The sequence below is a fragment of the Polyodon spathula genome, chromosome 1 (assembly GCF_017654505.1).
Source record: "Polyodon spathula isolate WHYD16114869_AA chromosome 1, ASM1765450v1, whole genome shotgun sequence".
Taxonomy (NCBI): domain Eukaryota; kingdom Metazoa; phylum Chordata; class Actinopteri; order Acipenseriformes; family Polyodontidae; genus Polyodon; species Polyodon spathula.
This window is the reverse complement of record NC_054534.1, coordinates 103846554-103868015: the sequence shown is the minus strand read 5'-3', so window position 1 is coordinate 103868015 and position 21462 is coordinate 103846554. Positions and strand designations below refer to the sequence as shown.

At 40.3% G+C, this 21462-nt stretch overlaps 1 protein-coding gene across 2 annotated transcripts in view; it reads left to right on the top strand.

Annotated features, from left to right (window-relative positions):
* The window catches only part of LOC121325808 (RING finger protein 24-like), a 45920-nt gene that overhangs the window by 7399 nt on the left and 17059 nt on the right, over positions 1-21462 (top strand). For both annotated transcript variants that reach the window (XM_041268869.1, XM_041268879.1), the window contains exon 2: positions 17475-17624. In XM_041268869.1, coding sequence (XP_041124803.1) covers positions 17482-17624 — 143 coding nt within the window. In that variant the 5' untranslated portion in view covers positions 17475-17481. The remainder of the gene's footprint in view (positions 1-17474; positions 17625-21462) is intronic.

Below are 21462 nucleotides of genomic sequence, written 5' to 3'. Positions count from 1 at the left end.
TGACATAGCAGGTATGGTTGTTGTGGTAAGGAAACCAATGTATTGTTGTTGTGTTTTAGGCTGGGGTTTCTACATTGTGTGTTTCACAGATAGGGAAGGTTAGGTGGTACAGTATTAACAAGATGCAATGCGTGATGCTGCAGCTGTCACTGAATAAAAAATAAGTTTTTCATAAACTCATGTCTAGTTTATATAGATTACATTCCAAAGTACTGTAATCTGTTTGGAGTAAACATTTTAGTAACAGCCCTGTAATATGTTAAACTTGCTTTAGGCTTGTTGCGAATGTTGCTGTTTTTTTGTTTTTTTTCTCCTGACTCTACACAAAGATTCACAATCTCTGGTGCCATATTTAGAATGTCTGTGTTGCTAGACGTAGAATTAGTTTACCAGACCCTGGCCCTCAGAACTGGTAATAAGTGATGTCTGAAACTTTTAACAACCATGACTTTTAAATATGATGTTGTCAAATTCCATAGCGCTTTGTAGATTAGACACAATCACTAAACACCATTTTGGAGATGCCTTATTTAGACTATAAAGCATAACAGTTGCATGTTTCTTCAATAAGTGAGAAACTCCTGTGGTGTTAATATAGGGGTCCATTTGAACCAATTTTCATAAGCGGTTTATTTCAGCGGTTGACTGTGGTTTCTAGTTACACACACACACACACACACACACACACACACACACACACACACACACACACACACACACACACACACTACATTAAGAATACCAAACAGCATTACCCTTTCCTACTGTACAACATTGATAGCTTTTGTTATTTTCAGGATGTGTCCTAGAAAAGGAACTGAGAATTGGCCACTAATCCACAGGGACCTGTCTGGTTGCACCTTCCTTCCTTCCTTTTGTGATACTTTCAGTGGCTGATATGAGACAGTTTGTAAAGTTAATAGGATTTAACATGATCAAGCTAGATTTCAGTTGATAGTGCGCACGGAATTTTCAGTTTTTCTGAAATCCAGCACGTTGGACTACTGTACGTTTCCATGATGTCTTTGATGGTTTCATTATCTTACTGACTTAGATCAGTAGAATAAATAAATAAATAGAGGTGTTGGTCAGAAGTGTTTCTGGGAGGCATTCAAATGCTGTTTAACTTTACACTGCATGTTGTGCCAAAGACATAATGTAGCCAGATAGAATGCTGGAAACTAAAACAAGCAATATGATTGGTTACTGAGCAGCTCTTTCTTTTTCTAGAAATGCCCTTCACAGAACACAACATTTAGCTTAATAGAGCTTAGAAGTACCTACATAGCAACGGTATCATAGGAGACAGCCAACACAGATTCAGAAGGACACTCCTGACTGTCTTGGACATCCTTCAAGAATTCACTGCAACCATGGACACAAAAATGACATCATATACTTGGACTTACAAAAAGCCTTTGACTAACTGCACTGCTGCATGAGAGTACAAACCCAAAGCAGTTATGATGAGGTTGTGTAATGCACTGGTGAGACTGCACAATGTGTCCAATTCTGGTCACCGTACTACATTTATAGTGCTCAGTTTATATTAAAGGTATAAATCATTGTGCTGAAATAACACTGTTTTATCTGTACACATTACATGTACATTTATACAGTACAGTTTTAAAATCTAATGAATTAATGCCTAGTGCACTTTGTGTTTACTCTAGCCTGTGGGCTACTGGTAACACACAATAAATCAAGCTGCTGCATTGTACACATTGCTATACAATGTGAAAATAATAAAACACTGTTTTAAATTAAAGTTAAATGATTTTAGCACATTTGCTTTTATTTTATATCGTAGCCTGTGTGGTACACAATTAACACAAAATAGATCATGGTGCCGCATTGACATATTATGATACAACATATGATTACATATACTGCATACACTTTAAAGTAAATCATTTTTAAATTCACATACAAGTGACTGCAAGTAAAACAAATAGCCTGCCTGCTGCTTTTGGTTTGTTTTGCCATGAGATTTTCTTTTCTTTGCAAAAAGCAATTTAAGACTTCGAAGCGTCTTGCCCTGTACCAACTGTTCGCAGTTAGTTTAAACTCTAGGATATGAGTTTGTATGCCCTCTTTTAATCATCTTCAGTTTATTTTCATCCTGTATGTGTGACCACATTGACCTAGCTAGCCCCACGCTTCATTGGTATTATTGGGGGCATACTTTGTGTCCGGCATGACCAGATGTACGACATAATGGTGTCTGTTTTAGCAAATCCAATGAAGGGCAACCACACTAATGCCAAGGCTTAACCCTTTCAGGACCAGGCATTTTTCAGTGGGATGCTCCCCCAGGACCAGGTGTTTTTTGTCTGCATTTGACTCTCTTATAAAAATTCACTAAAAAACTTTTTTACAGTAGCATCTTGGAAATGGTATACTTTTTTTTTTCAGGACACTGGGGAACACAATATTTAGTTGTTTCTTTTTGTTTTCTATTTTATATGGTATATTCTGCTTACAGATGCATGTATAAAAACACATCATTTAATGACCTGAAGGACCTTGCAATACTTCCTGAAAGTTGTGTTGAACAGTGTTGATGTTTGGGCAAATTACTAGACATGTTTCACCCGAGTGATTACAATGACATCATACACGTTTATTTATAAGCACTAATACATTTAGTTCATGAAATAGTATCTGCTTATGTCCACTTGTTTCTTGATATTTATAAATGTTGTATATATGTGTGTGTGTGTGTGTGTGTGTGTGTGTGTGTGTGTGTGTATATATATATATATATATATATATATATATATATATATATATATATATATATATATATATATATATTATATATCTATACTTATAAGATTTAATAGGAAAATAAGAACATTTTTTACTATTCCTTTTTTTCTTGTGTTTACATGATCGCTGTTCTAGAAGCCCGCTTTAGTATGATAATATTAACACAATTCCGGTCCTTAAAGGCTTAATGAGCTACGACAGTAGACTGAAAGAAAAATTCAAGGAGTTGACCTAGTTAACCCTAACCAGTACTTTAAATACAGTACAGAAACCAGGACCAGAGAACCTAGTTGGAAATTAAGTGGCGAGAGACTTAGGACAGAGGGAAGGAGACACTTCTTCACTCAGAGAGTAGTTAGAGACTGTGGAATGGGCTACCTAGTCATGTTGTTGAATGTGAATAACTTGGATCATTTAAGACCTAACTTAATAAAGTTTTTAGATCAATTGGCTACTAACATTTTTAAAAGGGATGTTAAGTTTTAGTTCTGGGCTTTGCTTTGTGCCAGCAGTTAAAAGGGAAGCCAAAAGTGAGAAGCGTATTCTGTTGCCTAATGCTATGTCTGAGTTTCATAGCTTGTCTGACCTATGATACAGTTTCTTATTTTCTTTAAACCTTCTTTTTTTATTGGACTATTTTTGATTGTTCTATATTTACAAACTGTAATTGTTCTATATTTACAAAACTTATCTTTTAGTTTTTCAAATTTTACAATTAAAGAAATATTTGTGTTATCAACTTCTGTTTATCAAATTCTGTTTTAGACTATTAGTAGTGTCTGACAAAGTACTGCATTAGTGCAATGAAGGAGTTCTACTTCAGCATCAAGGCCCTTGCAATACAAGACTGACTGATTGGTGTAACCTGTGATGGCACGTTTCATTGTGTACAGTTGTAATATTGGAAGCAGCATGCTCAGCATTAGTCAAGTGCTGATCTGACAGCATGTAACACAGACCGCTCTTATGATTACATGTTACCGTTTAAATTGCAGTGTGCTCGTTCTGCTGTTTTCGATATTAGATACACCACAGCAAGCACATTGTCATATATTTTCATAAGCACAATCTGAGAGCTAAATTTAGTGAATGGCAGTATATTTTACTGCATTCCGGTAAAGTGCAGTACATTTTCTTAGCAGTACACTTCCTAATTACAGTCACATTTCTATGCATTCTGTTTTTACCTTTCTGGTCAGTTTGTGATGTGATTACGAAACAGAAGTGTGGCAGAGCAAAGCTCTGCCCTTTTTAAATTGGCAGGGATGGGGTTAATTTCCCCTACCTGCCTGGGTTTATTATGTTTAGGTGGCTGGGGTTGATTAATTGATTAGGTTAATTAACGATCAATCAGCGCCCAGGAGGCCTCTGCTTCTCATTTGGGAGGAGGGAGCTGAGGAAGCAGGTTGGTGTTTTGTTGTTTTGTGGTTTTTTTGAATTTTCTAATCCAGTGAAGGCATTGCCCAGCCTGGAAACCTTTATTTTGTACATTTTGTTTTTTTGTCTTTCTTTTTGTGTTTCAATCCCTTTATTTTGGCCCTTGTGTCCTTTCATTTTTGTGTTTATTTATAATAAAATAGTTATTTTTTTGAACTACAGACTGTCTCTGGGCCTCTATCCACTCGCCAGCCTGCCACATTTGGTGTCAGAAGCGGGATAGCGCCACCTAGAGGCTCAGAGCAGTATATATATATATATATTTTTTGGGGGGAATTTTTTGGATAATTTTTTTTTTTTTTTTTTTTTTTTTTTTTTTGAAAAAAAAAAAAACAAATGGGAAAGAAGAGCAGACAGCGGCAAAGGCAGGAGGAAGCAGCAGCTGAAGAAATGTAAGCTGCTGCAGCCACCGTTGGAGGACCTGGCCAGCCTCTTCTCTTGGTGTTCCTGGTGCGGGAAGGAGGACCATCATTGGCGGTCCTGCCCAGATGTGCCACCGGCAAACTGGTGTGGCCGGTGTGAGGAGGACGGCCACAACTGGGCAGGATGCCTCTACAACCAGGCCCAGGAAGAGGTGCAGTATTCACCCCGGGCATCAGGGGCCACCCCACTACCTCCAGCACCACCACCTTCACCACCGTCCCAGGAGATCTGGGACTGGTTGATGCACCCTGAGGCAGACCTCATCCACGATCTCCCCATAGTTATCAACACGCTGTGGCGTCGAGATGGGGAGAGGTGGGAACAGTGGGAGGAACAACACCACGCAAGCATCCTTCCCAGAGGTTTCCTTCATGGTGGTTAATTACCTGGCGGTAGACATGGGAGATGTCCCAGTCACTCCAATAAAGAGGGGTGAGCCGCCTTCCCGAGAGCCAGAGAGGGGTGAGCCGCCTTCCCGAGAGCCAGGGAGGGGTGAGTCACCTTCCCGAGAGCCAGAGAGGGGTGAGCCGCCTTCCCGAGAGCCAGAGAGGGGTGAGCCACATTCCCGAGAGCCAGAGAGGGGAGGAGCCGCCTTCCCGAGAGCCAGAGAGGGAGGAGGAGCTGCCGTCCCCAGAGCCAGAGAGGGAGGAGGAGCTGCCGTCGCTCCCAGAGCCAGAGAGGGGTGAGGAGCTGCCATCGCTCCCAGAGCCCGAGAGGGAGGAGCCGCCACTCCCAGAGCCCGAGAGGGAGGAGCCGCAGCTCCCAGAGCCCGAGAGGGAGGAGCTGCCGCTCCCAGAGCCCAGAAGGGAGGAGCCGCCGCTCCCAGAGCCCAGAAGGGAGGAGCTATGGCCCAAGGATGCCTGCCTTGCACCGCCCAAGGATGCTTGCCTTGCACTGCTCAGGGATGCCACGGCCGCTCCGCTCAGGGATGACGCATTTGGATCGCCTGGGGTTGCCTGCTGCTCCGCATTGCTTGGGACTGCTGGTGTCTCCTTTTTGTTTTGTAGGGTTGCCGAGGGTCCGCCGCCGTCGCCTCCTCCGCCACCAGAGGGAGCCGGGCCGCCGTCGCCGCCTCAACCCGGGCTCTCGTCAAACCAACAAAGAAGGTTTGGGGGCTCCGAATCAACCCGAGGCTTGTAGTAACAGCACACCCAGGGACATTCCCTGTAATGGACCTGAGATGGGGGGGGTGGGGAGGGGGGGGGGGGGGGGGGGGGGGAGTTGGCCGATTGCGGCCGGTGTACGTTGTACATAGGGGGAGGTGTGTGGCAGAGCAAAGCTCTGCCCTTTTTAAATTGGCAGGGATGGGGTTAATTTCCCCTACCTGCCTGGGTTTATTATGTTTAGGTGGCTGGGGTTGATTAATTGATTAGGTTAATTAACGATCAATCAGCGCCCAGGTGGTCTCTGCTTCACATTTGGGAAGAGGGAGCTGAGGAAGCAGGTTGGTGTTTTGTTGATTGTGATTTTTCAATTTTCTAAATCCAGTGAAGGCATTGCCCAGCCTGGAAACCTTTATTTTGTACATTTTGTTTTTTTGTCTTTCTTTTTGTGTTTCAATCCCTTTATTTTGGCCCTTGTGCCCTTTCATTTTTGTGTTTATTTATAATAAAATAGTTATTTTTTTGAACTACAGACTGTCTCTGGGCCTCTATCCACTCACCAGCCTGCCACAAGAAGACAGAAAAGTTCACGATTCAAACAAAAAACGTTTATTTTTATAATCCCTGTCTGGCGACCACAAAGAATAATCCCAGGCAATACACAGCAGTGTGTATTGCACTGTTCCAAAACAACTGGTTGTAGACCCAAAATAGTAAGTCACAGTATAACACACACAAAGACACACACACGATCACAAGTCCAGAGTGAGTGCTGACGTGCAAGTGGTGAAACACAATTTGTTCTTGCACAGTTGTGAAGTGTTGTCCAGGTTTGATGCTGGCCTTAAGCGACAGCTCCAGATCGTGTTAGCCGTCTAACAAGAACAAACAAGTGTAATTAGACACGACAAACAAACAGAACACTCACAGTAAGTTTACTGTTCTCCTTTAGCAGTTCGCTCTTAACCATAACAAAGGAACAGATCACCTAGCCACTTCCCCTTTTGTATAGTCAGTCACACCCCCTTGGTTAGCGAGTACAACCGTTTCTCCTCCAGTCCACAGTTGCCACATCGTTTACCTTTTGGGAACAATGACTTGGTGTACCGCAGCTCTGCCCCCTTTCTGGATGGCCAACTTTCCCTTGAGAATGAATTGTCAGACCATCCAGTCCAGTGCACTCTGTACACACCCTTTACACAGCGCCCTCACAGGTCAGGAGGGAGATTTATAACCAAGATTCATGCTTTCTCGGTCACATCACTTCAACACCTGACCTTGCTTTAGTACAAAACTCACGCTACATTACTGTTTCTTATTATTATACCACACACAGACATACAGACACAACACAGGACTGTAAATAGTAAATAAAATATAGCGTAACACAACTTTTTACAGGGAATACTCCCTCTTCTGTACTCCTCTGCTACAATATACAGCACATTTTATATTGAAGCATTTCTATTTCAGCTGATATCCCAGCATGCCTTTCATCTTAAAAAGCCTACAGCCTCCATACATGAACCCCCGATATCTCTAACACGCACCTGGTACATATTTTTACAACATCACAACAAAAGGAATACGTTTTTTGTTTTGTTTTTTTATGCATATGTGCAGCTATTCTTAGACCCCCTTGACATTATTATTATATATTTTTTATCATTTGTCATTTTATTTTACACAAATTTCATTTTATTTCATTTTATTACAGATTCACATTGATAAAACAACTCAAATAGCTGTGGAAATTGATGTCCACCTAGAGTGTGTCTTCTGAGGCACAGTATAAATAAGGCCATGGCAGATTACAATAAGAATTATTTTGTTCTCACCAAAAGGCTAACATGATTCATTGATACAGGGCTCTACGTTTAGATTTTTAACTACTGATGTAGAATATTTAGGTTGCTATATGATATGTGTTATTTTTTTCTGACTACACTACAGCAAAAATTATTTGCACAATATTATGCTACTGTTGCTTTAATTGGAAGAGATACGCGCTGTGACGTTGCTGCTCATTGAGTTCCGTATATTTTAATAAAGTAAACAAAAGGAAAAACTTGTGCCTAAGGAAATAGGGTACAGAGCGAAGAAATCTCATCTTGTACATTGTTTGAACACTTTGTGAACCTGTCTAGACTTTACGGCTTACACTGTTATGCTGTCTACGTGTGCACAAGTGTTTGCCTTTTACTCTTAGTAGCGGAAGTGACCAGAGTTTGGGTAATCAAATACATAAAAATGTTGCACCCTGTGTATTCAAATAGGAATCTATTCGAAATTCCCATCCCTAATCCTAATAATAAACATTATTAAAACAATAGTCATAATACAAAATAATAGCAATCCTATTTAGAGTGTTGTTGCTTTTAGCCTCTCCCAAGTCAGCGCCAGTCTTGCTGAGTGATACCAACGAGTCCAAAGATTGTCAATGGCATTTTTGACGGGAACACATCGGATCCCAAAACAAAACATTAGACAATTCGATCGTGTATCTCGTTGTCGCCCAGGACATCTTATTGTGAGACTGGATATGATGTGAACGAAATGTTGAATTCACAACAAATAAAACTACTGTTTTATCTGCAAGTCTGGAAACCGATGCCAAACAAGGCAGAACGTTAACTTTTTTTCACTGTCATAATGAAGCCTCCACTCTAAATGTTTGTCTTCATTTTTTTCAGTTATTTTCTTTATGATTTATTGATTTCAGCTCTTTCCTTATGGCTTATTGGTTGCTTAGTTGTAGAAAACCCATTTTGTAAAAGATTTGCCGCCAGAACGAGTACCAACACAGCACTTTGGTACGCAGTCTCAGATTCTGACTATACAACAAATATGACGCGCGGCAGGAAAGTTAGGATTAGTTCATAGTTATGTTTTTAAAAACTGGTTTGTAAATTAATTTTAATTGTAAACGACATTTTGGACACACTGGCCCATTTTCCTGGATTCATGAAATGGAAGTCACATGCACAAAAATATATTATACTCTTTTAATGTAACCGGCCCAGTCGGGCCTGTGGCGCTTCATAACTACCAGCCAAACTGCGCTCTCTACCGGCACCGGGCCACCGGGCCATGGTTAATGACGAACCCTGTGATACTGTATTTAGTTTAATATCTTTGCAGTGATGAACTGTGTGTGGGGGTCTACTGTAGATTTTGTACATTAATACAATAATTAAGACTTTCATTGGGAACTTAATTCAGTAAGTCCAACTTTTTTTAAGCAGAAAAGGTTTTGGGAGGTTGACTGGGCTATTGCTGTTGTGAGTTTGCAGGTTGTAGGGCTTGGTGCAGTTACATAGGACTGTAAGCCACTTGCTTGCTGATATCTTGGTGGGCTGCATTAATAGACTGGAGCAGTGACTGGCAGTCCAGTCCTGATTACTCCCATCCCCTTTGAGTTCAGTGAGTAACACCTGATTCACTTCTCTGTTTGACATTCCTTCCCCTCTGTGGCAAGCAATTCAGTTTGAAAACTTGGTGGAATTTGGGTTTTGATAAATGAGTTTGTTTCTATATAAAGGTTGTCCCACAGCTGTTTCAAAGGTTTTATTACTGATGGATTGTGTTACTGGCTTCCAGCTGGTGTTGCTGTGCTATACGCCATGCCTCTGTTGGCCAGTCTTGCACAAAATAAAACTTCAGGGCACTCTGAAGCTTGAAAAAAGCAGGGGGTAACGAAAACGTCGCCCATGAAATCAAAGCTGTATGTGAACCCCGTGCTACACAGAGACTTAAACAATTTAGTCACACCTGCTGGTTTGTGGTGCCTGGGGGTGGGGCATTTGTTGCCTGTTTTGCCCCACTCTGACCCCTTCCTTACTAAATATCTTTGAATCCCTGTAAAACTTCCAAGGGGCACTGTACAGTACAAGGGTAGCCTGGTGTCGCTGTAAATGTTGAATGTCTAAAATTAAGTTTCAATTTAAAATAATCTACTTGAATTGGAAAGTAAACTTTCCTGGTGGGTTTATTTTGTCTCTGATTTAATGTTGGAATACCATGTGGAGATGAACAAATAAATAAACACCTGCACTATGAAGCACATGTTTCTGTAAATGACAGTTTAATCTGATAAACTACATAAGATGCACAGCCCTGTTGCAATTCGCTTTCAATAATGATGGGTAATAGAAGACCGTTCTCCAACAAGACCTCGTGCATCTACAGTAACATGATATTAGAAGCTTGTCCTAGCGTTTCCATATCGATCTAATCCATTTTAGAGTTATGGAAATGAGATGTGCAGATTATGAAGCCTTGGCCCTACATAGCTGTAACATTTAGTGCAAGCTTGGACATGACTAGATTTTACACTGTGTGACACATCAGTTAAACTTGAGCGAACAAGCGCACGAAGAAAAGGTTTTGACTTTCTCAAAGTAAATTCACTGTATGGTATACATTATTCAGATAAGAATTATCAGCTGTTCCAATTTGAAGGCCAGTCCTGTTCGTTATCACCCTGATCTGCAGAATCCCACATTACTAATGGTGAAGCGCCTATATATGGTGCGTTTCCTAGAAAATGGTGACCCTACATATAATAGTAAAGTTCTCTGTATGCGTTTAGAAGACCTTACACAGTAGTGTTACTGGGATGTGATGCTCTGGTAACTGGGTTTTATATACTTTCAAGTGCTCATGTACATACATTTACAGAACTGCTTATCCAATTCTGATAAAACCGTGCACAGAATATTCTTTAACACAGTCTGCTGAGTAGTAGATTTTGCTGGTATACTATATGAAGAACTCATGTCTGTCGAACACTGTGTTACACTTAGCCCCTTCTGTAGCCTGTCTCCACCATCCAAGTCTTTTTATTTGAGGGAGAACCTCCAGCCATACCCCAATATCACTGAGAAGACAAACATCCCCCCAATAGCAACTATCATGGCTAAAACAATGTATTTTGACGTCTCCAGTGATGATGATGATGATGATGGTGCACTAGCTGAAACCACTGTAGCATAGTCAACTGAACAAGTTGGTCAAGCAATTGAAGTATATTTATTGAGTTAAATGCTGTACTACAGTATGTAAAAGCCATATGTACTTCATATGTGAGCACTGCAGTTTGCATGTCAAAGTGCTCCTACATCATTAATGAAAAGACTTCCCAACATGTATCTTATGGAATTTATATAGCCCACATGGCCACGGTATTTTCTTTCAGTAAACTACACTCTGTAAAAGAGCCGAACTTCCACATGACTGATTGCTTTCTGGCTAGCGCAAAATCTATTTTAATCTACTGTATTTATTTTGTATTGCCTTTTGCAAGTCTGTGAGGACATGCTCATTTACTGCCATTGGTGTAAAGGAAAAGGACAGCTTTTAAATTAAGCTTCCCTCTAACCTTGGAGGAATACACATCTGCCTGAAGTGTAAAGAACATTAAAGTGTCATATTTCCATCAGTCCAGCATAACATCTGAAGGGCTGTGCTATGGAAAGCCAGTCCAATTCATTACTGATTGCAAACTGTGTTTTTAGCCCTTTTGTTTTTTTTTTAAGTACACTGCGCCAGTTGCCAGTGTGCACTTTAAAGTATTGCACAAATCTAGTTGTACCGATTTCATAGTTTTGTGGCTCTACCTGGATTGGAGTGTTAGTAAAGTTTAGGTTATACAGTGTTTAACTGAAGAATAGTAACAGGGTAAGACTCATCGGGTGTACAATAAAGCTTACAAACATTTATTGTCATGTTAGAGAAACAATCAATTAAATACTCCCCTAGGCTTACAGTGGCTTGCGAAAGTATTGACCCCCCCTTGGCATTTTTCCTATTTTGTTGCCTTACAACCTGGAATTAAAGTTGTGCGTGCATATGTATTCACCCCCTTTGCTATTAAGCCTCTAAATAAGATCTGGTGCAAACAGTTACCTTCAGAAGTCACATAATTAGTTAAATAAAGTCTACCTGTGTGCAATCTAAGTGTCACATGATCTGTCACATGATCTCAGTATATATACACCTGTTCTGAAAGGCCCCAGAGTCTGCAACACCACTAAGCAAGGGGCACCACCAAGCAAACGGCACCATGAAGACCAATGAGCTCTCCAAACAGGTCAGGGACAAAGTTGTGGAGAAGTACAGATCAGGGTTGGGTTATAAAAAAATATCCGAAACTTTGAACATCTCACGGAGCACCATTAAAGCCATTATTAAAAAATGGAAAGAATATGGCACCACAACAAACCTGGCAAGAGAGGGCCGCCCACCAAAACTCACGGACCAGGCAAGGAGGGCATTAATCAGAGAGGCAACAAAGAGACCAAAGATAACCCTGTAGGAGCTGCAAAGCTCCACAGCAGAGATTGGAGTATCTGTCCATAGGACCACTTTAAGCCGTACACTCCACAGAGCGGAAGAGTGGCCAGAAAAAAGCCATTGCTTAAAGAAAAAAATAAGCAAACACGTTTGGTGTTCACCAAAAGGCATGTGGGAGACTCCCCAAACATATGGAAGAAGGTACTCTGGTCAGATGAGACTAAAATTGAGTTTTTTGGCCATCAAGGAAAACACTATGTCTGGCGCAAACCCAACACCTCTCATCACCCTGAGAACACCATCCCCACAGTGAAGCATGGTGGTGGCAGCATCATGCTGTGGGGATGTTTTTCATCGGCAGGGACTGGGAAACTGGTCAGAATTGAAGGAATGATGGATGGCGCTAAATACAGGGAAATTCTTGAGGGAAACCTGTTTCAGTCTTCCAGAGATTTGAGACTGGGACGGAGGTTCACCTTCCAGCAGGACAATGACCCTAAGCATACTGCTAAAGCAACACTCGAGTGGTTTAAGGGGAAACATTTAAATGTCTTGGAATGGCCTAGTCAAAGCCCAGACCTCAATCCAATTGAGAATCTGTGGTATGACTTAAAGATTTCTGTACACCAGTGGAACCCATCCAACTTGAAGGAGCTAGAGCAGTTTTGCCTTGAAGAATGGGCAACAATCCCAGTGGCTAGATGTGCCAAGCTTATAGATACATATCCCAAGAGATTTGCAGCTGTAAGTGCTGCAAAAGGTGGCTCTAAAAAGTATTGACTTTGGGGGGGGGGGGGGAATACTTATGCACGCTCAAGTTTTCTGTTTTTTTTGTCTTATTTCTTGTTTGTTTCACAATAAAAAATATTTTGCATCTTCAAAGTGGTAGGCATGTTGTGTAAATCAAATGATACAAACCCCCAAAAAAATCAATTTCAATTCCAGGTTGTAAGGCAACAAAATAGGAAAAATGCCAAGGGGGGGTCAATACTTTCGCAAGCCACTGTATGTACACTTTATTGTGAGCAGTTCAGGAAGAGATGAGAATGAAGTTGTTCCAATGCATCATTTCTGGTGTCTGATTGATTAATTTAAAGCATGAGACCGAACAGATCTGGACAACCTGATTTGGTGAAACTGTTCCACCTTCCTGCCCCGCAGGTACTGCTGATTCTCTGTATTCTAATATTAGAAAAATTACAAACTGTACATGCAATACTGGCAAACTACAATAACCGTAGCATCGATCTAGGAAGGTCATACTGTATAGCGAGGTGTTTCACCCTGTGACAGTAATATGAGTTCTGGTGATAAATCTCCCTCCCGACCTGTGAGGGCACTAAAGAACAGGAGGAGAAGTATCTGGAAGGGCTGGCCTGACAGTTCGTTTCCGGGACCGGGAAGAGGGTCAGCCTGGAAAGAAGCGAGACTCTGTTGTAAGACCGTATTGACCTGAAAGGTAAACAAGGGGCAGCTGCAAGTAATAAGGCAGCTGCAGCCGTTTTCCTAGATATCATGCGGGATTACATATAGGGGCCAGGGTAACGCTGATCTTTTCCTTCATTTGGGTTAACGTTTGGAGAGAGAAGGATCGAGAGAGGCGTTCTTGTTGTTAAAGAGAATTACGTGTTGTGTTTTGTTGTGTTAGTCTGTGTAATTGTCTGTGTTTTTTCACCACCAGACAGTTAAAGCACTACTCCAGAGCTGTCGCCAAGGGTCAGCACTGTCCGGAGCACCACTGCACACCGCACTATCTGTGTTTGCACTGACCACCATCACGACTGCACTCACCCAGGGCTGGTGACCGTCTGTTTGTTTTGTTCGGGACTGTGCCCTGTTTATTGTTATCCCCGTGCGTTACTCATTGTTGTGTATCGCCAGGGATTTGTTTATTTTTCGGTCACCAGACCTGGAAAAGAAATAAAGCACCTTTTTCACTGGATTACCGTTGTCTGTCTGTCACTCCTGCACCGCATCACCGCTACACCTGTTTCCCTTACCAGCCACTTTGCCACACACCCATAATAATATTATTATATTTTTATCACATATGTGATATATATCTGTAATATATGAAGAGTCCCGAATAAGGCCATTGAAGAAAAGTAGAAATAGTAAATAACTTTAAACTGGAAATTTTGATTTTGAAACAGGAGATTTAGTCTTTAAAACTCAAAAAATTGAACAAACTGATTTAGCAAAAAAGGATAAAACCTGTTCCTGTTACATATCGAACAAGCAGAACATAATTCCGACCTTGAGTTGTTTACCTCAGAGAGATAGAGTTACCAGCAGCATGTTTACAGTCAAGCTTGTGAGCAGATCCATAAACTACCAAGAGGAGGGTGACGCATGTTTTGCTTTCAAAGTGAGCTTCTCAAATCTACAACCCAGTTTGTGGAGATTTCTCTTGATTTATTTTTTATTTTTTTTAGCTTTGGGGTTGGTATCTGCCAAAAGATTTATGATTTGTGATTCACATTTGGCAATAGAAAATCTGTAGAGAAAATCTGTAGCTGATTACCGTGGAGTGTTTATTATGGTGATGCAGTCTGATGCAGTCTCTTCTCACTCACATGCACAATCTGCTGTATAATACAAGATTAATTAACCTTGTTATGTAGGAACCTCAGCCACAGATATTCCTTTGTATCTGTTTTCAACAGATGGGTTACCCTGAAATTATTGAGGGATGCCACATTGCGCTACAGTATAGTTGAGATGTTGCCCATTTCCTGTTTACTGCTGTTTAGGTAGCACTTTGCTGACCCTGTTAAAATTCTTGACAGTCTTTGCACAGTACCTTATGCCTCGTGTGGTTTTGGTATGCTGGTCTGGGTCAGATTGAAAGTACAGGTAGTTCTGATGTTACCATGGCAGCAGCTTGCTGGTCTTGTGCAGATGATAGTGTTCACTAGTCCTGTGCAGATCCTCACTCCCCAGCAACAAGTGTCCTTAATGGGGAGGCTGCCTGCTTTGTTTATGTAGAGAAATCAAACATTGTGTTGTGTGGGCATGTGTGTTTGAATGTACAGTGTATACAGTCTATACTTTACATTTAAAGTGTATCTCAAAGTCACAGGACAATGAAAATGCATTAAGAAAAATGCCATTCAAACACAAAGGTTGAAAGTGTTGTGGTTGATTTATGAATATTTATCAGTTTAATTTTCTTCTCTTGCATTTAACCTCTGTGTGTCACGCAACTAATTAAACACAAATCCTCAATCCGCTTCCAACAACGTGACCTGACACTGCTGTGATGCATACTGGAATGAGCTGTGCGTGCTATAAAAAAAGGTTTTGCAATTCCCCTTCATCCAAGATGTAAAAGCTAATCAGTTTGATTAAGAGAGGCTCTGGAGGGACAGCTAGGGAATTGACCAGTCAGAGAACAGCTTCAACGCATGTGGTCTAGCAGGGTGAAGCAGTATCCAACATGACAGAGAAAAAAATACTCAAAGTTTCATGACAAAGATCATCCCAATTATAAAGATACAGATTTGAAAGGATTCTCATAATTACTGTACATGTACCAGTCTTGATCATAGTTTTGTCAATAGCAATTTTTTATAGTTTTATTGATCTGGCAGTTTCCCAGTCTGTCACATGGCCTCTGAGTCGCTTCTGGTGTGTATTGTCATGTCGCTGCGAATATCTTGTCGCTCAGTGAAAAATCGCATCGTGTCTGGTCTGTGGAGGCCTTAAGAATGGATCTGTACCATAGTTTTAGATACAGTAAAACTCCTATTAGAATTGCTCTTTCATCTGAATTGAATAAACTCAACACTATCTGAATGTTTTTTCTACATACATTTTCCAGAGCAATTTTGATGAAGGGGATTCTTCTGTATATAGTATCAGCTGCTCCAGCTGCAAATAGAGTGAGGCTACTGTTGGTACAGGTGGTTATCTTATTGAAACGGTCTGCAGTACAAATCAAGCACTTCCTTTTCTTTTACCATTAACTTGCCTATTTTTATGTATCTGTCTAGAGACTTATTGCCTGACTCTGGGTCATCCATTCATGTTTAGAAATGCAGATGGCTCGAGAGAAGTGCAATGTGGTTCCCAGCTGGCTCCCAGCCATAGCAAACCACACTAGTGGGCAGGGTCTTTTAAACAGACACAGCGCCCTTGTCAACCTGATTCAGCGGCCATCATTATTCAAGTGAGCAAGTAAGCCAGTCGTGAAGCTGTTTTGTTTGGATTTGACTGAGGCATAAGGGGAATTTCTGCTTCGTAATTTCATAACAATCCACCTCTTATACTCTATGTATGCAGGCTATGTATTGTCTGCCCAGTTGAAATAGTGTCAACTTTAACAAACAAAGTTAAGGAATTGGGTGATAGTTATGCAAACCATAAAGTACATCTATGAGCCATTCAGAACAAAAAAAGCCTTGTTGTTCAATGATATAAAATATGTACAGTACGCTGTAACTGTGGACGTGTGATCTTGAATTTGATTTCAGATGCGTTGCTGTGTTTGGTTTCAGAAAAAAAGACCTGGATATCATCTCAGATAGTCTTTGAAGCTGCGTTTCTATGAATGGCATGTTCTTGATTTTTCCTATTTGGGACATTGGGCACAGTACTTTGTTACAACCCTTGACACAGTGTAGCGGTGTTCAAAATGAAAAACAGTGGGCAGTAAGATGTTCTCACTGGAATTTACAACCCTCCACAGAGGAACTACCCTTGGGGTCAGCTTTTCAACAGCCTGTATTGATCAAACTATGCTGCAAAGGGCAGTTATTAATGTACAGCATTAGAATCTTGGCATTTTAAAACCTGGGAGTGTAATGAACTAGGAGGCCTGGTTTGGAGATTAAGTAGCAGAAGACAGGGTGAATATAAATCAGCAGGAGAAGCCAAAGGAAAATCTGCAAGGAAGCATACAGCGGGGTATCGCATGCTAGAATCAATTAGATTATCCCACTCCATCCCCATGTACTTATGAAGTAAATGAAATCATCACTATGAGATTATTCACAGCTCTGATGGATGTTTGCCCTTGGATAATGTGATTGGACAGCAGGCACTGCTTTGGGACAACTTCACCTGTGCAGGACTCTGCTGTTGCTGGTTTAAATGGAAAACTGGAACCTACCGTATTGTAAATGCACTGCATAATATCACGGTTTTGCAGAGGATGCACAGCAGTGCAGCGTGCAGAGTGGCAGTCCAGTCAGTGCAAGCTCAGTGGTACCGTAGTTCTTCATGAGGTTTCCTTTTATTGATTGACATTTAAAAAAAAAAAAAAAAACTCATAAGGAGTGATTTCCAGAGGCCTCTGTTGCTGTGTCATACACATAACGTGGAATGAACCTAATTTGGAGCAAATAGCTTTGAGAATCTAACCAAATGTTTTAGTTTGTATAATGCCCTGCCAAAGACTAATTTCCTAGTAATAATCATCTACCTCTAACTTCCTTTCTACAGACTATCCATGAGCTCAAATTTCCAGCACTACAGTTTCAGGATGCCTAACATTGGGTTCCAGAACCTGCCCCTCAACATCTACATTGTTGTCTTTGGAACAGCCGTGTTTGTCTTCATTCTCAGCTTGCTCTTCTGCTGTTACCTGATCAGGTAAGAGAATAACGAGTGATCCGCTTAAGATTGCAGCACAGCAGTAAATACCTTAGTACTCAGAAATACATGGAAAGACTTGTTTTTATACATCTAAGGCCATTTGTTGTGATGATTGAATGTATTGATATTTTGGACTTTTGGTTTTACTTTTTAATATGTTATTATCTCCCTAATTATAATCTCTCTATAATCACTAATTTCATCAGAAGGCTGTGCAGTACTAGCGGATGACTTCAGATATGTGTATTGAAAGAGGCACATACTGCTCGTATTGCATCAGCAATTCTGAGGACCAGGAACTACATTTTCAACAAACATATTCTTACTTTGTAAGCAGCTGTACAGTGTAGAGAAAGCAGTATTCTTTTGAATGTAACTGTGACTCTGTGATATCTAGCCACAGGAAAGCATATATTTAGTGCAGTTTTTAGGGGAGGAGAGGTGTTTAAATACCATGACATCTACTGATTCAGTAATTCATGATGATAGAATGTAGGGATAGCCCTCTCCAGATCTTGCTCCGATGTGGTGTGCAATGACAACTGAAGCGGTGTACAATTTAATTCTTCCCTGACAACAAATGGCCTTTTAAATTAGAATATATTTATATTTACAATTTGGGGGCGGGTCTTGGTAAATGTATTCATTTTACTTTGCATACTAAATATGGCTTTAAACAAAGGTTACCTTTTATGCACAAGCCTCTCACAAGTGGAGGCCAGGGCTAGAATGAAGGTTATCTCCCAAAATGACTTTCATGGTCTCAATATAGACCAAGGTGGAGTTTTGTGTATTCCACACCATTAAGAAATGAATGAATGGATGGAGAAACTGAATATTGTTCCCTCCAAGGGCAGGATTGAAACTGGGAAGCTCACATCACCACTGCTTTTGCTGTCTGTTCTCTCTGGAACAAAATTTACGATACAGTAGATCGATTACTACATTTGCTGTAAAGATACATATCTTGTCGTTGCTATGGCAACATTGTGGACACTTGAAGATTACAGTACATTCTCACGTGAGGCCTGCTGTCATGAAAACCCATTAACAATGGAGCTTAAGGGTTGTATGTAATCCTCTGCTGACAAGCAGAACTGTATGGTACGTACTCTGAGGGGGGCTGATTATTTGTTTTTAGAAAAAACTAAAAAGCAAATAATCCACAATACTTTTTTACAGCCCTGAGGTAGTTTACATGATTACCTCAAACTTGAGAGTGTTTATAAGATAAACTTATCTTTTCTAATAATGCATGTATAACCACAGATGTTGCAATTACATTAGATTTTAACATCCTTTAACTAGCCAGAGTATTAATTTAATAGGAAGAGAAAAACATTCCACAATAGAAAAATACTACACAGCAGAATGTTTGTACTGAACTCTCTATAGGTCTTATGTAACACATGCCACTTATGCCTGCGCTGAACGGCTGTGGTATTCAGTTGGCAACGAAGTCAGTGCATTCAATATAAAAGTATAACTGGCAAGCCCCCAGGTCCAGCTGACCTTCAGTACACTCAAGTTCTTACAGAGTGGGCTTCTTTACATGGTCCCACACAGCATTTTAATAGTCCATAAATTAAAAAAAATAGAAACCCTGGGATATCCCTTGTACCAAGTGGGCACTGTAATCAAACGTGTAAAACATGCACATTGTAAATAATGCTGGCAACTACAGCCCCTTTTTGCAAACTCAGACAGAATTGTATCTGTCTCTCTTCTGCGTGAGAAGACGGAGAACATTGTCAGAAGTTGGTAATGTGCAATTGTAGCATATTTTACCAAACACAGAGAGAGAACTGCTTTCTGCAAAATTGTAGCTCGGCCCATTGTGATAACCAGCGGGCCTGTTGGTAAGCTGATTCTTTTTTTTAAATAGTTATTTGGTAGACTTGTATTGCTGGATTACTACAACTAAAAATGCAGTGCTGCCTCCATATTTCACTCTCTGCCTTACACATACCATTATAGTGAAATGTTAAAAACAATTAATTTAGTGGGGGGCCTCTATCAAATCGTGAAATAACGAGGGAGCATGAGGAAAATGTTAACTAAACTACTTGCGAAGTGTTTGGAACAAACTACATGCCGGAGGCCAGAGGAACAAACAAGGTTAACTAACCTGTTTGTTCCAGCGGAACAGGTCGTACAGTTTTGAACATGGGTAGTTTGGTTTTAAGTTATTGAAAGGATTCCCGCATCGTTGTTTCAATTACTAAAGGGAAATTGACATTTCTGTGACTGGTTAAATATCCAATGCAGTCTCTGTAAGGAAGAGAAAATAACTTGAACATAACTGACTTGCAGCATAGTAAATGAACAAAACTCTGTCTATCAGAACCGCTAAAGTATTACCGACAATCCTTGTGTATTATACAGACTCGTGTGTTTTTTTCTTTACTTATTATTTTCCCCCTATTTATTTATTTTGTTTTGACCAGTAAATAATTTTAAATATTGCTTTATAGTATACTGGTGTTTTTTGTTCCTGTATTTTATTTTAGTAAATTGTTAATTAACTTTTGCTTTGTTGATTAATTGTTGGGTATGTATATTGTGTTGTGTGTGTTTGCTGAGGCTATTAAAACCCGGCTTGCAGTTTAATAGTGTAATTTGGCTTGTAAGGGTATATTCCCGCAACCACTGGCTTTGATTACTAAAGAGGTGTCTTTGGTAACACAACGGTAAAGTTAGTTTGTCTCTTGGAAGGACCGTATTTAAAGCAGGTTTCCAATAGGGATGAAAAGCTTTTCATTGTCTTGTACTGTTTGTTACTACCATAGCAATTAACTGTTATCTTTTTATGTTTGGTTAATTAATATTTTGTTCTGCATATGTTTTTTTTTTTGTTGTTGTTGTAATTTGGTTTCATTATTATGGGTAAATGGACAGAAAGCTGGAGCCATCTAAATATATATATTTTACCTCATAAGCAACTTGTTTGGTTATTCAATTAATTAATAGTCCCCTTTTACTCTGGTTGACTATATAGGACTTGATTAGGATGATGGGTTTTCTGGTCCTGGTAATGTGGTTAAGTTAAATAATTTGCTAGGACAGTTATTACTATCTGGCACTCTAGAGCTTGACGCCGTTACAAGGTGGTCACATTACCAAGTCATCTGGGGAGGGAGGGACGGGAGCATTCCCTTCTTAGCTATGAAATATGCCAGGTGGAGCCAGTGAGAGTCTAAAGCAGCCACATGTCTCAAAGAGCACATGTTATCCAGTAAGTGATTTGCTTAAATGACTCGGTATGGCTAGCATTTGTTTCCCAAGAAACAATTAAATCCTTGGTATGAAACTGACTCTGAGTTTAATAAAGTTACTAACATTTGGAGGACAGTGTCCTTCACTTGAGCTAGTGAACGTTTATCCACAGTGGCCAAGGAACATTGTAGCCAATGTAGCCAAAGAAAAAAACATATTGTAGGTTAAAAAAAGAAGCATTTTTGATTTAAGGAGACACAGTTAAACATGTACCTCATTATTTAATGTCAAAACAAGAGCAAAAGTGATTTTAATGAGTCGTTCATAGAGCAGGAGGTCAGTACGATAGACAATCCCTGAGATGCTGAGAGTTTAACCTTACTTGTGAATGGATTTCTAGTGTTAAAGAAGCATGACAGGAGTCACACCACTGCAAATAAACACCTCTGACACGTTTGCCTTGGCTTTGCTTCATGATCGCTGATCAAATGTTTAGAAAATACAGCTTTTGCTTCAAACATTCAAATTTGGGTTGATGAATCTGAGCCAAACGGCACCTGCTGTGAAGTGCTGTCGGCATGTGGAACCCCTGTATTTTGTCTTAGTCTTTTATCTGTTT